This window comes from Numenius arquata, chromosome 3 (genome assembly GCF_964106895.1).
Source record: "Numenius arquata chromosome 3, bNumArq3.hap1.1, whole genome shotgun sequence".
Classification (NCBI taxonomy): domain Eukaryota; kingdom Metazoa; phylum Chordata; class Aves; order Charadriiformes; family Scolopacidae; genus Numenius; species Numenius arquata.
This window is the reverse complement of record NC_133578.1, coordinates 60,553,974-60,576,919: the sequence shown is the minus strand read 5'-3', so window position 1 is coordinate 60,576,919 and position 22,946 is coordinate 60,553,974. Positions and strand designations below refer to the sequence as shown.

The 22,946-nt window shown below is 34.1% G+C and overlaps 1 protein-coding gene across 3 annotated transcripts in view; it reads left to right on the top strand.

The window, feature by feature from the left end:
• CSMD3 (CUB and Sushi multiple domains 3) overlaps positions 1-22,946 on the top strand; it is a 654,503-nt gene that overhangs the window by 592,799 nt on the left and 38,758 nt on the right. For all 3 annotated transcript variants that reach the window (XM_074145167.1, XM_074145166.1, XM_074145165.1), the window contains 6 exons: positions 9,599-9,772; positions 11,695-11,868; positions 13,491-13,676; positions 17,509-17,682; positions 19,488-19,670; positions 21,883-22,059. In XM_074145167.1, the coding sequence (XP_074001268.1) occupies positions 9,599-9,772; positions 11,695-11,868; positions 13,491-13,676; positions 17,509-17,682; positions 19,488-19,670; positions 21,883-22,059 (1,068 nt within the window). The remainder of the gene's footprint in view (positions 1-9,598; positions 9,773-11,694; positions 11,869-13,490; positions 13,677-17,508; positions 17,683-19,487; positions 19,671-21,882; positions 22,060-22,946) is intronic.

Here is a 22,946-nt window from a genome sequence, read left to right as displayed (position 1 = left end):
GAGAGTAGAGGGGTAGAATCACCTCCCTCGACCTGCTGGCCACGCTTCTTTCGATGCAGCCCAGGATGCGGTTTGCTTCCTGGGCTGCCAGCACATATTGCTAGCTCATGTTGAGCTTCTCATCCATGAACACCCCCTACGCTCCATCCCAAATAATTTTCCTTCTGTAATGCAGCATTATTTTGTGCAGATCTTCACTTAAGCTTAATTTGAATGACTCATAAGTAAGCAAAAATGTTGCGTATCAATCTAAAAGTCTGGAGCTGCTGAGGGGAACAGGTAAGCTTTGTTTATGTTTCACTTTTACAATGAAAACCATTTAGCAGAGCAGGGGCAAAAAGAAAGATCTTCATGTTTAATTTTCTTTTTCTTCTAAGTTGTCAGAAATGTTAAGACAGAATTTTTTAAATCTCAGAGTTTTGGGAGACCGTAGTATGTGTGTTTGTAGCTTTTCACATTTCTTTGAAGTTGTGAATCCATCATCTTCAACTCAGCTGGACAGCACTTCACGCTTATTTCTTAATTCCTTCTTCTTTCTCAATTCTTCCTGACATCTAAACATATTGATGAAACGGATGTGTTGATATTCTCTCCCTTATTTACCGAAATTCATTGCTGTAATTTCCTACATATGTCCTAGGAAGAATCAGCAATTGCTGGAATGATAGGAGTGTTCAGTTCTCCAAGTTAGTATCAAATCTGAAATCGGGATAAACAATGAAATACGATTGAATTTTTAAAGTCCTGTAAGATATCATATTTTGTTGTTAATCTTGATGTTACTCGATGATGTTATATTTAGTTCACTTGGAGAACTAAACACACCTTTATAAAATGCTAAGTATCCATATGAATTAAAACACAGAAATGAAGAATGGAGTTTACTCAATCAGTAAGACACGTGGACTTGTGTTTTCAATACATGACTAATACTACAGGAGTTTTCAAAAAGACAGACAAGTAGCACAAAAAAGCTAATTGACTTAGAGTGAGCATTAAATATCAGTATTTGTTCATACTCACCATACAATAATATCAAGAATACCTTTAATCTCTTCTCCTAAGAGAAACAATGAACATCACATACTGTGTCTTTGTCTGCATTAGCAAATAATTCAGCAGAAAGGAGCACCACATGAGACAAATAATTGGTTCTGAATTATCTATATCTACATTACATATGGTTCAGAGAATTTTCCTTGCATAGTATCTGGTCTAGTCCTCTGGGCTAAATGTCGCCATTGCTCATGGAATCATAGAATCATTTAGGTTGGAAAAGACCTTTAAGATCAAGCCCAAATGTAAACCTAACACTGCCCAGTCTATCATTAAACCATGTCCCTGCCCAACAGCCAAGAAGGTTTCTATGGCTATGTATCCTCTGAAGTGTAGCCTTTCGGCCACTATTTTCATCCTTAAAACTTTCGGAAAAACATACAAGCAACTGAATTTTTCCTCTTCACTGTTTTTAAACATCTTTTTTTAAACTTATGGTATTTCAACTAAAAGAGAATCTGTATCTCCAGTGATACTGAATTAATATATCTAGAGTCAGCCAAATGGTTCTCTTTATTTTTCACTACTACTGCATAATAATAACAACTAGACTTTCAAATGAGGTAGATGATGTTTCATCTTTAAAAAATTATTCAGTCATTTCAAGGAATCCAGCAGAGAACTTCCCTCTCTGGGGCATGGATTTAAAAAGATTTAAAAGAATGTTACCAATCATCCTGAACAGTTTTAGTACAGCTTGAATAGCTGGCAAGGTGAGGCTCTTCTGAAACTGGCAGGAGAAAGACACCAAACCTTGTTTTGTCCAGACCTGTGCCAGTGCATTTCCATACTGTGATTTTCTACAGAAGATATTGCTTCTGATCAGGAGGATGTACAAAAATATATCCTGCAAGCCTTGTAAAGAAGAAAGAAATTCTATCAAATAATTTTTCCCTCTTTAGCTGAGGTCATCTTGACAGGTTAATTAACTCTGTTGAATAATAACCTAAATCTCTTTTTCCAATAAAATACTGATATGTAGATTTCTTTCGCTATTATGCTCGTGTTTGACATTACTGACAGATAAAGTAAGCATGGGCACATTTTTGCTATTTAATGTAAAGATTCTGTATTCATTTATTCCTACTCTTGCATCTCAGAAAGTAACCTGCAGGAAAAAAAACCTCATTTGCAGCTGTGGTTTCTAAGGTTCTGACACTAAGTTATTATGCTCATTCTTCATTGCTAGAGCTGGATTTTATGTCAAGTTAGGTAATTTATTTTGTGTTCACACGTTATTAATATCCTTCATTCCTACTTTTTGACTAATTCTGTTTCTTAGTAATATTTCATGTAGTTATTCTTCTCAAGCTTTGCTAGACTGGAAATTGAGAATGTTATAGTGCTTATTTCCTCCCTCAAATCTGCTACTCAGTAAAACCATCACTTATTAATCTCTTTCTTTGAGCATTCGCTCATGGCCTTCACAAAAGTGACATCTTTTGATTCAGTGTTATAAATTATGGGTTACATTGAGACCTAAGGACCTCAACTGGAGTCATAGAACTCCAGTTCTATGTAACTGGAAAATCCATAAAACTCCAAAGTGTAGGTCTTTTATATCCATATCATAGAAAAGATGGAAATACACTCAGTCTTACAATACAGCACTAAAATAAAGACATTGACAATGAACAAGTCTATCCTGAAAACAATGTAGAATAGTCTGAACTAGTAGAATAGTAGAATAATCTGAACTAGTAGAATAGTAGAATAATCTAGACTAGTAGAATAATCTAGACTAGTCTGAAATGGTCTAGAATCCTAACCTGGTGTGAGGTCAGCTATTTACCACCAGGGTGCTTTTTCCCCCCAGTAATTTTAATTATGATAATCTCATTGTTGCAAATCATTGAATGGAGATTTTGCTTAACATTTGCTAATTTTATTTCAGCTTTTCTTCTATCCATATCCCAGTTCTTAATGCAGTGCAGTAAATGTTCTATTTGTCATGTGTTGTATTTGTCAATGTACCATGCAAGGATGTATTTTCTTTTCTCTCTTTCATTCTGATAAATGCAGATCAGAAGTACAATATTGGTCTTACTACTTGAACCACTTCATCTGTACCATATTTCCCACAAATCTTATATGATTGTTTTTAATTTTTGGTTTTCAGTAGACTTCCAAGGTGACTACAACGGTTTTATATTTGTCATTGGTCTTAGAATCAGAATATTACTTTGGGAATAAAAAAAGTGATATTCAATTAGATAGTAACAGTACTATTAAGTCTTTTATCCATGATAAGTAAATATTGAATGACTTATTGGCTGTTTAAATGGCAGTGTAAATTTATTATAGAATCAGTATTTCATAAATGCTTTCTTATCTATTTGCAAAATAAATTTCCTGGCAAACAAGAAAAATAAAAACCCAAGAGACAGCATTGTTGCTCAGTATTTGAGCTTTGTTTTCCCAGCAGTACTCTTAGTTTTTTCTCAGCAGTCCTTTGCTTTCTACATCCTTGTCTTTTTGCATCTATTTTGGGTTTTCTGCCACAGTTTTTTCTGGCAGATTTTGTTTGTATTTACAGAGAGCTCTCTCAGTATGATACTCAGTTTTCAGTATTTCCATTGAGTTCCCAGTGAAAACACTCCACCTGCAGAGCCTAGCTCCTGAGCAGTTTTGTATCTGGATTGCATTTAGGAGGAATAATTTAGCTGTCTCATTACAAAAGACAGCCACACCTTCTGGTTATATTGAATGAAGGCTACTTAGTACAATCAGTTTTATTATTTCATTAATAAATAATAATAATAAAACAATCAGTTTTATTATTTCATTCAGTTTCATTATACCAAATTTAATAACTAAACTGTTCCTCTTCCATAATGATACAATTGGGGTAAGCATGCCATATTTATGAAATGAGAACAGATTTTAAATTACATCCCTTTATGGCCTTGCACTATTTTTTGCAGTAGTGAAGTTGTATGTTACCGCTTGTTTTTACCAGTGTGACAAAACTGACATCAATTACATGGTAGAGGATATATATAGTACAAGCAAGTGAGTGGAAAAAGGTTTAAGGGATACAGCTGCGAGATAAAATGAAGGAATAGAGTTGCGCAATAAGTATGTCTCGTTCAGAATCAAAGGCAGTTTCTCAGAAAACTATACATGTGCAGTATTTGTTTTTCTCAGACTACCAAAGAATCAGCAGTAATCTGAAAGTTTTGAAAACTTTCCACAATCAAAAAAACCCTCCAAACCCCCAAATTCACTATTTTTATATAGATGTGTACCTATTTGTATAGATGCAAACACATAACACACAAAGAAAAGCATAAAAGGCTACTGAATGGCACTTCAAAAATTCATTTCAGGATGTTAATAAAGGGAAATAATAAATATCTTTATTTGTCACAAATCCCTTTAAATAAGATTTTAAAATGGAAGTTCTGAAAAACAAGTAACAGCAGAATTGACTACAAAAACTACCAGGATATGCAGTAATGAATATAAGGATGCCCTTAATATATAATGAACATTTTGGAATTCTTTTCTTCACAGGTATCTTAAGAGAAAAATGACAAAAGGGAAGAATTCTACTAATAGTCATTAGAAAAATAAATAAACAAGTTGCTTTTAGAAGAAAAACAACAAAACCAGAATAGAATAGAAATAAAGTAATAGTTACTCTTCCATATTTGGGTGTGGATGGTGGTGGGGGTTTTTGTTGCTGTGGGGATTCTTATGTTTTCTTCCTCTTCCTTTTTTTTTTTTTTTCTTGGTATTACAACTTGGATAACAACTACTGTAAGTGAAAGGTTTTTATTTCATAGAATCATAGAATAGAATCATAGAATCATAGAATTGTCTAGGTTGGAAGGGACCTTTCAGATCCTCTAGTCCAACCATCAACCGATAAAAAACATCACTAAACCTTATCTCTAAGCACTATGTCTACCTGTCTTTTAAATACTGCCAGAGGTATTTCCCCTGAGGGAGATCAGCTTTGTGGATATGTGAAACAGAGTGGGAAAATAAGGCAAACAAAGAAAAAACTTCTGGAAAATATTACTGAGTCTCTGACTTTATTGCAACTTAGAGAATTTATTCGGTAGCATAAATTAGTGGAAATCGCCCTAATGTTCTCAAAGGTTCTCTTAACAGGAACTATGTATGCCATTACATACATTTTCAATATTACATACATTTTCAATAGCAAACATACTGAACTGCTTACCACATGCTCCTACATGACAGATGGTATTTTGAAAATGAACAAGTAGAGCTTTACTCATAGCTTTGGATTTGTTTGGGTTTTTGTTGGTTTTTTTTTTGGGGGGGGGGGGAGGGGGGTGGGGGCGGAATGGTGAGATTTTTTAAATTTTTTTATGTCTCAGAGAAAATTTCCCCTGCAAAGCAGAGTGAAAACTGGAGACAAATCCTGCAAATCCCAAATGTTTTTTATTTGCATTTAAAATTGAAATGAAAAATGTGTCAGAAGTCTGGTATATTCTGTTTTCAAATGATATTTAATTCCTTAATGCTGCCACAATAAGTTGATTTAGAAGTCTGTTATGATAGAACTATAATTTTATAATATTCTTCATACATTTAGATTTCTTTATTTTTCAGTTTAGAAACCTTACACAGGGTTAGAAGCAGGCTGTATTATTTTAAAAAATATACACTTTACTAATAGTGAGTAGTTCACAATTAGTCATGCAATAAACTTAGTGCTGCAAAGATGTAAGTTATACAGGGTAGGAGGAGATAATCAAGACAGAGGGATTTGAAGTCATAGAATCATAGAACAGCCCAAGTTGAAAGGGATCTGAAACTTCATCTGGTCCAACATTTCATGGGGAAGGGAGCTGAGATGGAATTATCTAGCACCTTATCCAGTCACATCTTGAAAACTTCCAGTGATGGAGATTCTACTACATTCCTGGGGATGTTCCAGTGAATGTTCGTTCTTACTGTAAAAAAAAAATTGCTTCTTATGTTGAGACGAAACCTCCCTCAGTTCAACTTATACTCTTTGCCCATTGTCCTCTCCATGTGACTCCTTTTGAAGAGAGCCTCCATCCTCTTTGTAGCCACCCTCTAAGTGCTGGAATACTGCGATGAGGTTCCCCCTGAGCCGCCTTCTTCAGGAACTAACACATTCAGCCTTTCCTCATAGGGCAGGTTCCCCAGCCCTGATTATATTCATGGCCCACCTTTGGACCTCTCCAGTCTGTCTGGATCTCTCTTCAGTGATGGGAACAAGAACGGACACAGTACAGCCTGACAAGTGCTGAGCAGAGTGGGATGATTGCACTTCTATCTCTGCCAATGCACAGACAGTCCGGGATCTGATTTGCTTTTGTTGCTGCAACAGCATGCAGCTGACTCATGTTCAGCTTGTTGTCCAACAGGACCAGAAATATTGTGGCCAGCAGGACTAGGGAAGTGATCATCCCTCTGTACTCAGCACTGGTGAGGCCACACCTTGAATACTGTGTTCAGTTTTGCATCCCTCACTACAAGAAAGACATTGAGATTCTGGAGCGTGTCCAAAGAGGACCACAGAAGCTGGTGAAGGGGCTAGAGAATAAGTCTGAGAAGCTGAGGGAACTGGGGTGGTGTAGTCTGGAGAAAAGGAGGCTGAGGGGAGATCTTATCGCTCTTTACAACTACCTGAAAAGAGGTTATTGCGAGGTGGGGATCAGTCTCTTCTCCCAAGTGACAAGCGATAGGACAAGAGGAAGTGGCCTCAAGTTGCACAAGGGTAGGTTTAGACTGGATATTAGGAAAAATTTCTTCACCAAAAGGGTTATCAAATATTAGAACAGGCTGCCCAGGGAAGTGGGCAGTACCATCCCTGGAGGTATTTAAAAGACGTGTAAATGTGGTGCTTATGGACATGGTTTAATGGTGGACTTGGCATTGCTATGTTAACAGTTGGACTTGATGATCTTAAAGGTATTTTCCATGATTCTGTGATCCCTAGGTCCCTTTCAGCAAAGTTGCTACCCAGCCACACAGCTCCTAGCATGTCCTGGGTTCTTTGGTTATTCCTTCCCAGGGGGAGGACCTTACCAGGTGTCTTCGTTAAACTTCATACACTTCTTGCTAGCCCACTCTTCCAGCCTGTCCAGGTCTCTCTGTAAGATGGCTTTCCCTTCTGACGTGCTCTCAGAAATTTTGTGCAGGTGCTCTCAGTGTTGTCATCCAGATCATTTATGAAGATGTTGAACAGCATGGGGTCCTCTATCAATCCCTGGGGGACCCTACTGGTGAAAGGCTACCAGCCTGGGTAAAAACCGTTGATTCCACCCTCTGAGTGTGGCCTGTTAGCCAGTTCCCTACGCATCTTACAGACCAGCCACCCAATCTGTACCTTGCCAGTTTGCCCAGCAAGAGGCTGTGGAAAGCAGTGTCAAATGCTTTACTGAAGTCCTGGTAAACAACATCCACTTCTCTCCCCTTGTCAACAAAAGATGACAAAGAAAGTCAAAAGAAAAGAAGAAAGAAAAAGAAAGAAAAAAACCTCAAAATTTGAAAGAAGTCAAAGCAAAGGTCTGGGAGGTTGATAATGAGAGGAAGTAGACTGAGAGGAGGGGAATGTTAAGTGATTTTAAATTTTCTCAAGATAGACAGAGACATTAATGCAAGATTTATTGTGATTTACAATGAATTTTTCACCTGTTGCAGTTGCTTTTTTTTTTTTTTTTTGTGATGTCCACACACAGTTGCAGAAACTGCAGTGTCGTCTTAGTCTCCCAATGTGTTGAATTACTTCAATTTCATTCTCTGTGCATAGGAAACACAGCTTGACCTTTCTGGTGACGTATGCTGCTTCCACTCTACTGCCATAAAGCAATACTAAAATCTTAATTAAAAACCAGGTCAAATATTGTAATTAAATGCAATTAGAAAATTATTTCTTTGGACAGGTCTGAAACACTGCAAACTGTCTGGTTGCACTTCTGATAGAAACTGATCTTTTCCAGCTCAGTTTTTACTCGTCATCTGATTAGTCATGTTTTTCATCACAAATATGATAGGATAGGGAACTTGGGCCATTTGTGGCATGTTCAAGAAAGTCTACTCCATACTGAACAGATTACGACTTTCCTGGAGAATCAAGAAGTACTCTGACAAAAATTTTATAAACATGTATTAAGCGATTTTATCCCAGAAAACATAAAACAAATTCCAAGTATGCTTGGTCTTTATGTAACACTGAGAGAAACAGGGAGGTGACAAGCAGAAGGGAATATACCCTTCTGCACCAGATTTGGACTCATGTTCCTTATACAGAAAATCAATTTAACCTGTGTGAAGGGTCACATATTGTAAATTCTGATGATTTTATCCTGATTCATATGATGAAATAATACATAAGACTTAAGTTGCCAGATGCAAGTTACAAGAAAATCTCAGATTTGTAAATTTTTCAATAGGAAGTTTCTAGCCCTGAAAGAATGAGACAAAATGCTGAAAATTACTTGAGTATTATAAAAATTTAATAGTTCAAAGCAAAAAATAATCCAAACTGTATTGCTTCTAAATGTCCTTTCTTATTAGCAGCTCCGTGTTTTGAGAGTTTATGTTTGGGGTTTTTTTTGAGGAGAAGCAGAGGAGAAAAAGAGAGCAGAGGAGTTTGGGTGGCTAGTAATATTTTTTTTTCACTGTAGTACTTGCTGAAACACTGCTTGTTTTTCTTGCTTTCCTTACTTGTGTTTGTAGTGAGTTCTCTGCCATATGTCACAGTCTTCATGAGGCCAACCATTCTCAGAGGATTTTCCATTACCACATTATTTGCTGAATCATAGTGGCCATTTTCCAGAGTTCATTAAGTAAAATAGTAACAAATGACACATGGTTCATTCCTTTTCCCTGCGTCTCTCTAGCTTAAATGTCTGTTTGCGACTGTCATAGTGTTAATAAAATATTCCTCGTATTTTGAGAATACAGGGTAGAAGATTAGGCCAAAACATAGAAAGGTTTTTGATTGCAGAACATCTGGATGTAGTTGCACTGACTACTTTTAACCCAAACGTTTATCTCTTTGGGATTCCTCTGGGATGAACAGGAGAGAAAGAATAGAAGACAATCCTGAGGGTCAGATTCCAGCAACAAATTGTCCAAGTTAATTTGTTTCCATTCTAAGAAGGCTATATTTATAACATCCACAAAGGTTGATATTTATCATAGATTGATATTTATAGTATTTATATTATGTTCATTTATTCTAATATAGGATTTTACAGGTTTTAATAAAAAGGAGTTACTCATATTTTTTGAAAAGAAATTTGATAATGTATATGACATTTAATCTTTCTACACTGTCTTTTTGTAATTTTTATATGTATACAGTCCTACTTATACAAATGCAATACTGCAGTTTCCCCCAAGTTAAGAAAAATAAACCTTTGAAAGAAGTCAGTAGAAAAAATTGAAAGATGTTCATAGTTTCTTTGTCTTAATTAAGGAGTTATATTTAAAATTTCTCCTGCATATTTATCATATTTACTGATCATTTCTTCTCTTTTTTTTTTGTGTGTGTGTGGTTTTTTTTTAATTTGTTTGAAAAATCTAGCTGGTCACTGTGGTATTCCAGATGTTATAGTCAATGGTCAAGTAATTGGAGAAAATTATGGATATAGAGACACAGTTGTATACCAGTGCAGTCCTGGTTTTCGGTTGATTGGTTCTTCTGTACGAATATGTCAACAGGATCACAACTGGTCTGGTCAGCTTCCATCCTGTGTGCGTAAGTAAGCATGGCAACACATCCTGATTTATGTTACAGGAATGTCTATGTAGGACAAGATGAGAAGTTAATTCATTACACTCACTGCTCAATGTTTACTTTGTTTTACATAGAACTAGATATACATAACACTACTATAATAATTGTAGTTCTTAATTTTGTTTCCACTTTATGATCTAGTAATAAGTTATTACTTCTTTATATTACATTTCAGACCAACACACTTCTTTATAGGTAACTGTTAAGGCAATAAAATTAGACACTGTTAATCAAGAATTTCAAAATTAAAATTTTAATATCAATGTTAGAACTGAAAAATAGATGTTTTGGCTATGCTAACAGCAGAGAAGATGGACATATTTTCTTCCTCTAATCAAATAGAAGACCCTCGTTTGAATAAAGACTTGGGAAAAAGCTTAGACTTGCAAAAGGCTGCTATAAACAGCAGCTAGCTCTAACTTTTTGGCAGATATTTAGGAACAGGTCCACTTCAGATCAAAGATTCAAATTAAGTGTAAAAAAATAGTTGCACATGTCATTATTTATTTAACTTCAGATGTTTTAATTAAATTTTTGAGATTATGTGTTTAAATTTAGCGATTCTGACCTTTTCACTTTTGAAATCACCATTCCTTTTGCTTATATAGTGGACAGACGTATTACTGCTGTTGTGTATTGCTACTGTATATGCATGGTTATGAATCAAAATTTTATGCAAATTTCATACTTCAGTTTTCACAAGAATAATTTTTATTGTTATTATATATACATTAAAAAACACATCTGTAGACTGAATGCATATCTTTGCCTGACATTTTTACAAATGTTAACAGTTTAGTGTAGAATTCCAATTATTCTTTGCAGGAAAAAATTCAATTCCTTATATAAAAAATTCTGATGCCAGTACCATAAAGATAATATACTTAATTAAAATAACTTAGTGATATAAGTAGAACATACAGAATTCAGTTTAACTTTCATTCATAGAATATACTGTGATTTGTCTGTATGATATACTAGTTTTTAAGGACTATTTTCACTTTTTTAAGATTGCTAAAAATTTTATTTCATTTAGATTATAAGAATGGGTATCTTTTAGAGTTACCATGATAAGTCTATTCTACACAGAGAAAAAGAACATATATTTGTCAGAATTGACAAAATTAATTTAGAAAAATAATGATGTTTCTAAAGTGATAAAAAATTGAGTTAATCAACTTATTCTGTGATATTTTTTTTTTTTTTTTGCTTTACTGATCAGCATTTTATTTATCAATTACTGGAGTTTGGCAGAACAGAAAATATTTATACATTTTTTTTAATTATTTTGGGAAAATTAAGTTGTGATTTATCTTCCTTACTATTTTTGCATCTCGTCTTTGTGGGCACAGAAAAGGAACTTTACCGTCTGTGGTCAGTTTTTGTATAAATAAAGAAAAGCTTCACAGTGCTCATAATGTTTCCTATATCCAGTCATAAATTTATAACTTCACTAAGTACTTAGGTCTCAAAGATAAAACAGATTTAGTCAGTATTAAGACATATTTGTAAGAAATATTTCCTGAGGAACTAATGCATTGAAATATTTTGTTTCAATTTCAGATTATATGTAGTGAAAATCAAGTGCTTGTTTTTCTCTTGACTCTTCAGAAAAGTTTTCTTCATTTGCCTTGATTACTGCATAGCAAATTCTATTGTTTGTTTAAGTATATAAATAAGTGCTTGAACATTTACTAAAGTATGTCTTAGTTCTTACTGAGTTCAGAGAAATGTGAATTTTTCATGGAAAGTACTCAGTATCTTACAATATCAAAACTTTAAAGTACTATTATATAAAGATTATAATGATTATCTATTATATCATAAATCATGAAAACTGATAACAGCATGCTCTGGTTTTTCTTTCTTTTGTGCTTTGCTAGCCGTTAGCTGTGGTCACCCTGGTAGTCCTATTTATGGAAGAACAAGTGGAAATGGTTTCAACTTCAATGATGTTGTGACATTCTCATGTAATACTGGGTATGTTATGCAGGGACCAACCAAAGCACAGTGTCAGGCTAATAGGCAGTGGAGCCACCCACCTCCAATATGCAAAGGTAAGAATGCAAGCATTTACAGATTTCAAACTTAGTCGGAAAATTATGGTTGAAAAATGAACTGAAGGTAAATGGAAACTGTCTCTTACTAACAAGCATCAATTTATTAAAGAAGATGTTTAATTTCTCAGTTAGATCTGTTCTACATTCAGGAAGTTGCCAGGGTAACTGTTGCAGAGAAAGTTTCTTAAGTGTCTGTAGTTTGTATTGATTTTTTTGTATGGTTTCTACAAGTTCCTTAAGAAAAATTACGCCTAGATAATTAAGATCTTAAATCCGGAAATTATATTCTCTGCATTTTTAGCCAATATAGTTCTACTACGTGCATAAGAAAGCATACTATTTTTTTCCTTTTACATTTCCATTGATTTGACTGCTCATCTTAACTTTTTTTATTTTTTATTCTAATTTGTTAGCATAATCTCTTTGGTTTGGTTCTCAACACTTCTAGATGTATTTAAAATTCACTGAAAATAAAAGAATATTATGAAATTAGTTCTGAGTTTTCATAAGCACTTTTAGAAAGGTATTATCACCATTGTCCTTTTTAACTCTGTTGTTATGTGCTTTTTAAATGTTTTAATTGTCTTCAATTAGAAAAATGTACTTTTTACAGCAATCTGCAATGCAGAAATTGTATCGATTCTTTTTTAGCAGCTTCTTTGAATTTTTATCAGTACACAGGCAAAGTCATTTTATGCATTTACAGTAATTTTATTTACTATATCTTCCTTCCAATAGGTGTCCTCTACTTTCCTTTGATCACTTTGCCTTAAGCAATATTCGCAAATAGTTTGCAGAACTCGAATTTCCAAGGATCTTTTTGCTGATGAGAGGTTATTTTTTAAATAGGTGATGATGCGTTTACTTGACCAGAGGAGTCTTATCGCATGAAAACTGTTACAAAAATCTCCATGGCTCCCAAAATAAGTATTACAATCCTCTCACCAGACAGCTGTAAATTGCAAAAAAGAAAAAAATAATCCAAAACTCGGTCTTCAGTGACTTTCAAACATATGAATCCCAAAGTAGTTGAGGATTCAGAAAAGCCATCAGTATTCTTAACCATCAAAGTATACTCATATTTTTAAAAGCACATACCCATTTGTTGGGATGTTTCCCTGTTGTAGCAAAATCACCAGTCTTACCTGACTGATCAGGTACTCTGTCTGAAAACATCTGCCTCAAAGGTGCTCCATTATCCATTATCTTAGCATAGGAACATAAATATATTTGCATGGCTTTGTGGGTTAGACCAAAAGCACATCTAGCCTCATAACCTGTTTCAGCTGTGAGCAATAGTTTATGTCAAGACAAGAGTATAAATTGAATACATTGATATGTCCAGTGAATTTTGGTGGCAAATACTTTTACAGCATCATCACACTCTGTGAAGAAACATTTTCTTTTATTTGCTCTGAATTTAGCATCTCCTGGATTTAGCATCTCCTCGTTTCATATAACTTTCCTAATTCAGTGTCATTATATATAAAATCAGGGTGTATAAATCAGGGTAGCAACACACTGGAAGTTTCTCCTACAAGGGATAGGAGACAATTCAAAGACCGTTTTAGTAGACTATTTTTGTACGATTCTCAAGTCTATGCTCTTTTTCTTTTTAGTGGTCAATTGTTCTGATCCTGGAATTCCCGCAAATTCCATACGAGAAAGTAAAATCGAACATGGAAATTTCACGTATGGCACAGTGGTATTTTATGACTGTAATCCTGGATATTTTTTATTTGGCTCTTCAGTTTTAATTTGTCAACCAAATGGCCACTGGGACAAACCTTTACCTGAATGCATTAGTAAGTAGATAATGTGTATGCTTCTATAAAGAATGTGAACTACATTAGGTATTATTTTCACATTTCTATCAGTCTCATAACAGCAATTAGAATAATCATATTTAGATAGAATTGTGTATGTGCATTAATGATTGAAGATCTCAGTAGTACCTGAAGTACCACAGTTATATTGTTATTGTATGTAGCAAATAACAAAGAAACCTTGGGAAATTCAATAACTGAAACAAACATTTCTGAATGCTTCAGCACAACGATCCTTGATAGCAGGGATACAAGGTAAAAAGATATCCATTTAATGTGCCTATACACGGCCTTCATTGGCCTCAAAGATATAAGCATACTGAAACTTAAAACTATATTGGCTTATGTCACTATAGCGCTACCTGGACTTCTCTTGGGTCAACAGTAAGATCAGACTATGAAGACAGTAAGCAAATAGTACTGGCACCATAGAGCACCAAAAGTATCCTCTGGATGATGTCCTCAGTTTACCACACTACCAGATGTACCTGAATATCATAGTCATATACAACCTATCCGCCAAAGCAAGTGGATCAACTTAAGGAAGTTGTTTTTTTCTGGCTTGTCATGAACAACTTTCTAACTGTGATGTAGATACAGCCACAGATGTTTCATAGGTTTTTAATTGGCTGGGACAGCTGTTTTCGCCAGATCCCTGTAAGTCTATGGAAAAATTTTTGGTTTAGGATCAAAATTTCTCTCTGAGAAAGGCTGAAAGCTTTATTTTCTAGAGATTAAAGGGATAACAGGCTAATTGTTTTGGAATCATGGACCAACATTTGCAATATTGTAGATATTAGTTCCCAGTTTTACCTTTATTGGTCTTCCATGATTGAGGTTTCTCTAGTTCTGCCATTTTCTCTCTAAAAAAAATAAAAATTTAAAAAATCTGAAATTTTATTTCTTCTTACTGTTAAAACCTTTATTTCTGGAAGTTCCCTTTCTTTGATGGGATAAATAGCGTGATTGCAAGTCACAGTTAAAGTTATAACAAAGAGTTTAATGCTTTCACATTAAATTTTAAGGTAATGATTTCAAAAAGATAAATGTTACTTAATAGTAACATATCTTCAAACAACAAAATTTCTAAAGGTGGAGGTGCAAAAATTTCTTCTTTTTACTTTTGTATTTTTATTTCTTTATCTTCTCTCTGAATTGTCAGAAGTAATTTAATAATACAGATTTTACTCTTCAGCTGACCTTTGGAAGTAAGGGTGCTACATGTACTTTTGAAAGGGCATCCTCAGCTTTATTTTTGTCATTTAGATAGAGTGGTCAATGAATTCTAACCTAGACACTATCCGTGATATTTTGTAATCATAAAGTTTACCAAAACTTATTCTGATGCAGCTACTGAATATTTCTTATAAGAGTCTTTCAGCTTCTGGAGCGTTTCGCAAATTGTTTTCCTTTTCAACATATGCAGCGTGGTCACTTAGTAGTTTGCACATTTTTCCACTTTAAAAGCAAGGAAAAGAAGTGGAAAGATGGCTGGACGTTTTTCTTAGACCCAGGACGGATTATTTTTTTGACCTAGCTCAATTTCAATCTCTCTCTAACTAGTCTCAGAGAACATACCTTTTTTGAAATATTGCTACAGTAATGGAAAAGAGACATGGTAACAAAGGAAAAGTTGTTCACCTGTAAAGTGATTCAATTCCTTTGAAATGTGTTGTAGCTAGAGTGCTTCTAGCTACTATAATTCCTATAAGAAGCAGAATTCAGCATTGGTCTGGACTATAATGCCCTTTCAAATCCCCCTATGAATTAAAGACTTTCAGGGGCATACGCTACTTAGGCATGTGTTGCTAGAAAAATACTTTAAATTTGAAATGTACTCAAACTGAAGGACATGTTTGGACAATATACCTCAAAGAATTTCAGTGACCGTATCAGGTTTTTTTTGTATTGCAAAATACTCTTAATTTAGTTCTGAAAGACATGCTCTGATTTGCTATTTTTAAGCTACTGAGTACACACAATCCATACCTTCCAAGCTTGAAATCTGAATAATGTAGACTACTTTTTTTTGCTGGTGTCTGTGCTATCCTCTCAATAATTCTATAGCAGCATCTTCTCCTGACAATACTTTTCTCATAATATGACATATACAGCCATTCCCTGTTGTCAGATAGAATGAAAACAATTGTTGACAATTATACAGATTAAAGAAACTTTTGAATTCAGTACTCAATAATTAGGGTATAACATTTGTAAATTTAATTGAACATTTGTAAATTTATTTGGTCTTTAAACTAATAATGCTGTAATTTTACTGATATGTCATCACATTTGACCAGAAGACGTGAATTTATACTTCTTTCTATTTTTCCAGAATGTTATATATCTCTTCTGTAATCAGTATTAACTGTATATTTTGCTTATTTGGATTTTTCAGGGAAAATGAAATAGCCACTGAAATGTCACATAGGCAAAAGAACTATTTGCATATTGTTCTCTCAGATTTTTTGGTGGTTTCTGAGGTTTTGGTGTGACAGAAATAGATTGATAAATGTCCGTAAGAATGAAAAGATATAATTTCACCTGACAGTTTTCATACTCTGAAGATTAATAATATTACCTTTTATTTTCTTCATCCTTTATTATTAGTTCTTTAAACCTCATTCAAAGCTCAATGCAAAATTACATTTACACAGCTATAAAAAGATACTGTGCTGGTTTGTGATGGAACAGGCATAGATAACAAAGATACAGAAATTAAGAAATTGATGGAAATAAAATGGAGGACGAATTAGCATTAGGAAAAAAAAGAATAAATATGACCAATTTCTCATATGAAATTCCCACCTGAGAACATGAATATAAAATTAAATTTTGTAGAACGTATAATCAAGTTAAGAGTAGCATTGCAGGGTGGTATAATTTTCTAAATCAGTTTTTAGGAATCAGGACTTTTAAACATGAATGTAAAAATAAAAGAGAAGTATGTATAGGAAAGCCCAAAACTGAATGCTGTCAGGTACCAGTATGAAATTAAGTTTTCTGCTATGACAGCATCTGAAAAGGGCAAAAGAATCAATCAAGAAAAATACAGATAATAAAAACGCTCTGAAAAATTGTGGATGTTTTTTCACAAGAACAAATAGTTTCATTTCATTGAACCCTGCATGCCTTTTTATTAACAGTGTTTGAAGTTGGCCTTCTCCTACAATCATACATAATTAATAGTAGATTTCATTTATAAGCATTTGATTAAACATATAACTTGCTAACAGGAAGTGCCCAGTTTGCAAAGTTGACCTTTCTAACCATTTTACTCGAAGTCCTGCAAGCCTACAAAATGGTCACAGGGGTCAGTGGCACTAGGTTGGAATCAAAGTCAATCAATCACATACCACATTCCTAAATCATTTGTGGGGTTATCAGGAAGATCCTTCACCTTGCAAGCTGGATCCCTAAGAGAACATGGCTCACTTAACACAGATCAGTGTATGCATAAATTTAAAGCTTGAAGAATGAGAATGATCATTAGAGAAAGATAAATCATTAGACATGACTTTGCTCATATATTGTATTTTACGGCCATTGTACTGTTGCGTGCATTTGAAGTGCTAGGGAATTTAATACATTCTCAACTCTCATCAAGCTTCTGATCTGGCTTTTTTGATTGAAAAAAAATTCTGCTGAAAATATTATGGTATTGGAGACAATGAAGTATTGATAAAAACTACATTTGTATGATTTAGGGGGTGTTCCTAGTACTAGGAGTGTCCCCCTTAGAAAATGATAACTACAACTGTTTGATCAGTGATAATAACCTTTTTTTATCTCCAATAATTATGCATTGTAGTGATTGACTGTGGCCATCCTGGCGTTCCTCCTAACGCGGTCCTGTCTGGAGATAAATATACATTCGGTTCTACTGTTCATTATACCTGCACAGGTAGACGATCGCTGTTAGGGCAGTCGTCTCGTACATGTCAGTTAAATGGACACTGGAGTGGATCTCTTCCACATTGCTCAGGTAATATTTTTTAATTAATGAGTGAGCCCTGAAGTTGTTTTGAATTTATTTTGATTTTCTCAAAAGGGCATTATAAATCTGTGAAACAATGTATAAAACTGAAGCATTGTCTCAATAGAAGTAAAAACATAAAACCAAAATAAGTAAAAACTTTATTAGCAAGAAAATTATTTGGGAGAAGTAGGCTTTGTCAGTGGTATTTAACACCAACAGGAAATTTCACATTCAGTAGAATGTTAAAGGAACTGGTTTGTTTTGAAAATATTTTCTATGTAACTTCTGGAAAGATTATCAATTTCCACAAGGAAACTTATTCCACATCTTCAAGATGATTGGTTCATTTATTTTTTTTTAATTTGCAAAATGTCTACAGACTTGATGACACCACAGGTATATTGTAATTTCATCATAAATCCATCTTTATAATAAGGCCCAGTGGGCTTCATATAATACCAGGGTAGGATGCTTGGTTTTGAAGGAACACCATCTAATCCTTGTAATAGATTAGCCCTCACCAAAGTCGAGATACATTTTCTGAACCACTTCATGCTTAGGAGTGTTCTGTTTCACAACTTCAGTTTGATTCTCTTTAACAGCAGTGATCAAATGAAAACCAGAAATTCAAGTCACACACCAATTTGGGGACCTGGCTAAATCCCATTTCTTATATTACAGTGTGTAAATACAGATTGTGATAGAGATTAATCATGTTATCAGTTTTAACTCTTAATAAATATTTTGGAGGGACATTCTTTCTTGTCATCCTCATGTTTCCATGATGTACATGAAAATGCCTTTTGTTTTGGCTGACAATTTTTGTACCCGCAGATAGGAAACTTTAATCATGTCTAATAATTTTTTCTCAAGACATGAAGAAACATTTATTTGGCATAGATTCAATTGTGACAGAATGCAAACTCTTATTTTCTTTAGCTTTACAGTACCAAACTATTGATACTTGCCATAGCAAAAAGCCTATTTTCATTTCTTCATCATAAAATTATTATAGGCCCAATGACAAATAACTTGCTGAAAACTGAGCTGTTATTGTAAAGACTTTACAAGTATAGAGTAATTAATTGTCTCTGCCCCAAATTCTTCATAGTTTAAATAAATTATTCCGCAAGATTTAAGGTATGGATTCCCACAATAACAGAAAAACATCTTATGTTGGACTTCTTAAAATTATTGAAAAATTATGTGGCATACTTTTTTCAAACTAGAGGGATGTAAAGTTGCCTAAGTAGCTTAGACATGAAGTATTTTGAAAGCTTGTAAAATTATTTTACTTACTATAATTTGGAACTATTTATAATTTCTTTTTAAATAGGGCTGGCAGGCTGCTATACTGATCTGTGTCACATGATGAAATGGGTAAACAGAGAAAAGCCTAAACTTTTGAGTCTGTGATTTTGAACCAGACAGTCAGCTAGCTCTTACACTTAGTTAATTTGTTATTTCTGCAAGCATGAAAATACAGAGGACAATGACCAAGATTTTGTAGCTTTCTTTTTGTTTCCCTATTCTTGTCTGGCAATTGTGTTACCAAAAATTTAGTGTGGTCTAAGAGGAATCTTGAGATAATTTTAATTTCTCTTCTGTTCTTATATAAAAAAAAAGTAAAAAGAAATTATTTGAGAATCAATGAATTTTGCAATTACAGGGATTCACACCCACTGAGATATATGTTTATTTCTTAAAATAGAAATATAAATTCATTTATAAAAACATAGGAACAAAAATTTTAAACACAATATTATAATAATATTTCATACTTATTCTAATCTTTGCACTTGAAATTCTAGGTGATACAGCAGGTTCTTGTGGTGATCCAGGTATCCCAGGTCATGGGTCTAGAGAAGAAAACAATTTTAAAATTAAAAGCACAGTACATTTCAGCTGTGATATTGGATATATCCTCCATGGCTCAGAAGAGAGAACATGTATGGCAAATGGAAGTTGGACAGGAAGACAACCTGAGTGCAAAGGTAAATCATAAAAGACCCGCTTTAAACTGTCTTCTTAAAAATGTTTGTCAGAAAACCAATTTTACATTGCCATTTTTGTGTTGTGAATGGTACATGGTTGATTTTGGACTGACTATTAAATTTTTTTTAATAACTTGTTGCACCATAACAATGGCTTGGCATCAGGTGACAAAACTGAAAACAGTTCCTGGCACCTATGAAACTGCATGTTTTCAAAGTTTTGAGAAAAAAAAAAGTGTACTGAACTGTTTATTTCTTCTCAGTCATGTGTCAGTGTCTGCTATATATGTTATCCAGTATAAAAAACTAAAAAGAAATAGATAGGGCCTCTACAACTCAAGTTTTGCTGAAAGATTTTTTTCCTTAAAAAGATCACCATTGCCTGATCTTTAATTACAACCATTATGCATCTGAATTTCAGAGAAAAAAGCCAAGTTTTAGGAAAATGTCAATGTCAGGATTTCATTAGATACATCTATGTCATAAATGATTGGCTTAAAAATGTCATTTAATTTTGACATTATTATTATTTTTCAATAGCAAATTAAATGCTGAAAAGTTTATTTAGAAAAAAATAATTCTAGAAATTTCAAGCTAGATGTGTTATCATAAAAGAAAGCTTTACCGGGATATTTATGGAGAATCATTTATTGCTTTAATTCTCTTTATTCAAACATAGGAAATAATTCCAGACTCTTCATCAAAGAAAAGCAGAAAATAATTTGAGAATCTGTACTCTTATTATCCACTTTATCACTGTTGACTGTTATCTGTATGAAATAGTCATCTCGTTTTGAAAACTTATTTCACAAGCTGGTTTTGTAATATCCTTTCTGCCATTCTGACACCACGTAAATCTACATATGTGTCTGTATGGTGCTATCTGAAGAGATATGCTTAACCCATCTGAACTTTCTGATTTTCTTCTTTGACCTTATCTATTACATAAGTGAATTACCCTTTTTACATTTTAAGATACTTTGGTGTTATTTTTCTCCCCCCTAAAAATCTCAAAATGATGAATCTAGTTCACAGATATATATATATATATGTATAAAAGTGTGTGTAATGCACACACAGGTATATTGTTCTAGTTTAGGTCATATAGGTTAGATGTATATATGTAATCACATATGAAAGACAAATTCCAAAGTCGAGCATTGAAGAACTGGGAAACATCAGGCTTCCACCTGCCTATGAAATAATAGTTTGACTATCCTGTGCTTTGAATTAGATAGGAAATGTAATGTTATTACATTATTTAGTAATTGTTGGGGTCTGGGCCAGGTTGGGCAATGACAAGATGACAGGTGCTCTCCCCCCCTCTCACTCCAAGGAGAGGAAGAAGAGAGATAAAGAGATTTATGAGTTTAAAAAAAAACTTAGCTACTTTAATGAAATTTTAATAATAAGATAGAAAGTAAATAATGAAATAGATACACTATATACAAATATATATACAAAACCATATTAAGCTCCCAGGGAGATGTCACTGGCAGGCACTGGGAAAGTACTAGACTGATCTCAGTGTCAAATGAGAACACACTGATGGGGAATCAAAAGTAGCCAAACTCACAGGGTCCTCCTCCTCACTGAAGAATACCCCTTAAAAAGGAGCCAACCCCTTCCTCCCTCAGCTTTTATACTGAGCATGGCAGATGGGATGGAATACCCTATTCGTCAGTTTGGGTCACCTGACCTGTCCACTCCTCCCCACAGGTGCAACCCCTCCATGGGGTAAACAACCAAGTCAGCTGACACTGGTTGCCACGGCAACAAGTATAAGCAAGAGCCTCTCTCACTGAACAGAAAGTTGGCTCTGTTCCACCCCAAACCAGGACAGGTGATGCTATAATTGCTTATTTACTACAGAACCAAATTAAATCTACAGTGATAATTGTAGATCAGATATTTTCTTATAATTGGGAGTTTGTCTTTGCAGATAAACTAGCTTTCCTTTAATGCAGATTTTAAATTTAAATTTGTAGGCTGTGTTTCCCTACATACAAAAGGATAAAAACAAATAATTCATGCAAACAGCTATTTACTGTAAAACATGCCTTATCAGTAGGTGGTGGAAGTTACGTTTTTCAGAACAACAGCACAGATTTCTACCACATAATATTGCTGGCAGCAGGATTGTCCTTAGACATTACTATTTCAAAAATTATCTTTACTACATTTAAAAAATATTTAACAATTTGCTTTATAGCTGTGCAGTGTGGCAACCCAGGAACAACCGCTAATGGAAAAGTATTTCGTATTGATGGAACTACGTTCTCTAATTCAGTAATTTATTCATGCATGGAAGGATACATACTTTCTGGATCATCTGTAAGACAATGCACTGCCAATGGAACATGGTCTGGATCCTTGCCAAACTGCACAAGTAAGACACATCTCTAATGAATAGTCTTTGTTTTTCTCTCCTCTGAAAGACAATAGAGATGTTGGATGCAAATAAATTAAATTTTTATCTTTTTCTTGCATAACGTCGTCCATAATTTTGTACATGAAATACTTTTAAAAAACTAGTGCTATGAGAAGATAAAGCATATGGTTTTTTTGAAGACAGACACAGTATAGTAAAATATACACTGCTGTTACAGTTTCAAGGAGTTCTATGGTTGCATGATCTACCTACTTTAATTCTTTCCTAGTATATGTTTTAATCTTTAGTGGGTTTTAGCTTGTTGTGTATCCCCTGAAATAGTCAGAGTATGAACAGAACGGTTGAATGAAAATCTCACCAAAAAAGGTACGAACTCGGAGAATCTCAGCTTGACTCATTTCTGCCTTTTTGATTATTGCTGGCTATTAACTAATTCCTAAAGGGGTGCAGAAGCACTACTAGGGCACTACATATTGTATCTAATATGATATGGGCACTACATATTGTATCTAATATGATACGGGCACTAGCAGCAGCTTTAAAATGTTGAGAAATGGAGAGGCATTTTAAAGCATCACAGAATGTCTGAGGTCGTCGGTCACCTCTGGAGATTGTCTAGTCTGACCCCTCTGCTTGTTAAAGGATCAGCTAGAGCAGGTTGCTCAGAGCTTTGTCCAGTCTGTGTTCCTTTCTACAGACCTTTAATTCTATAGTTCCCTAGCACATCTAAATATAAAATAAAAAATATATTAATCATCATAATTAATGTGTTATCTTCTTTCCTATGACAATGTATCAATTTTAAATCGCTAACAGATAATTAACAAGAGTTAATGGACAATATTAGCTAAACAGATAATTAACAGATCATGAGTTAATAGTCC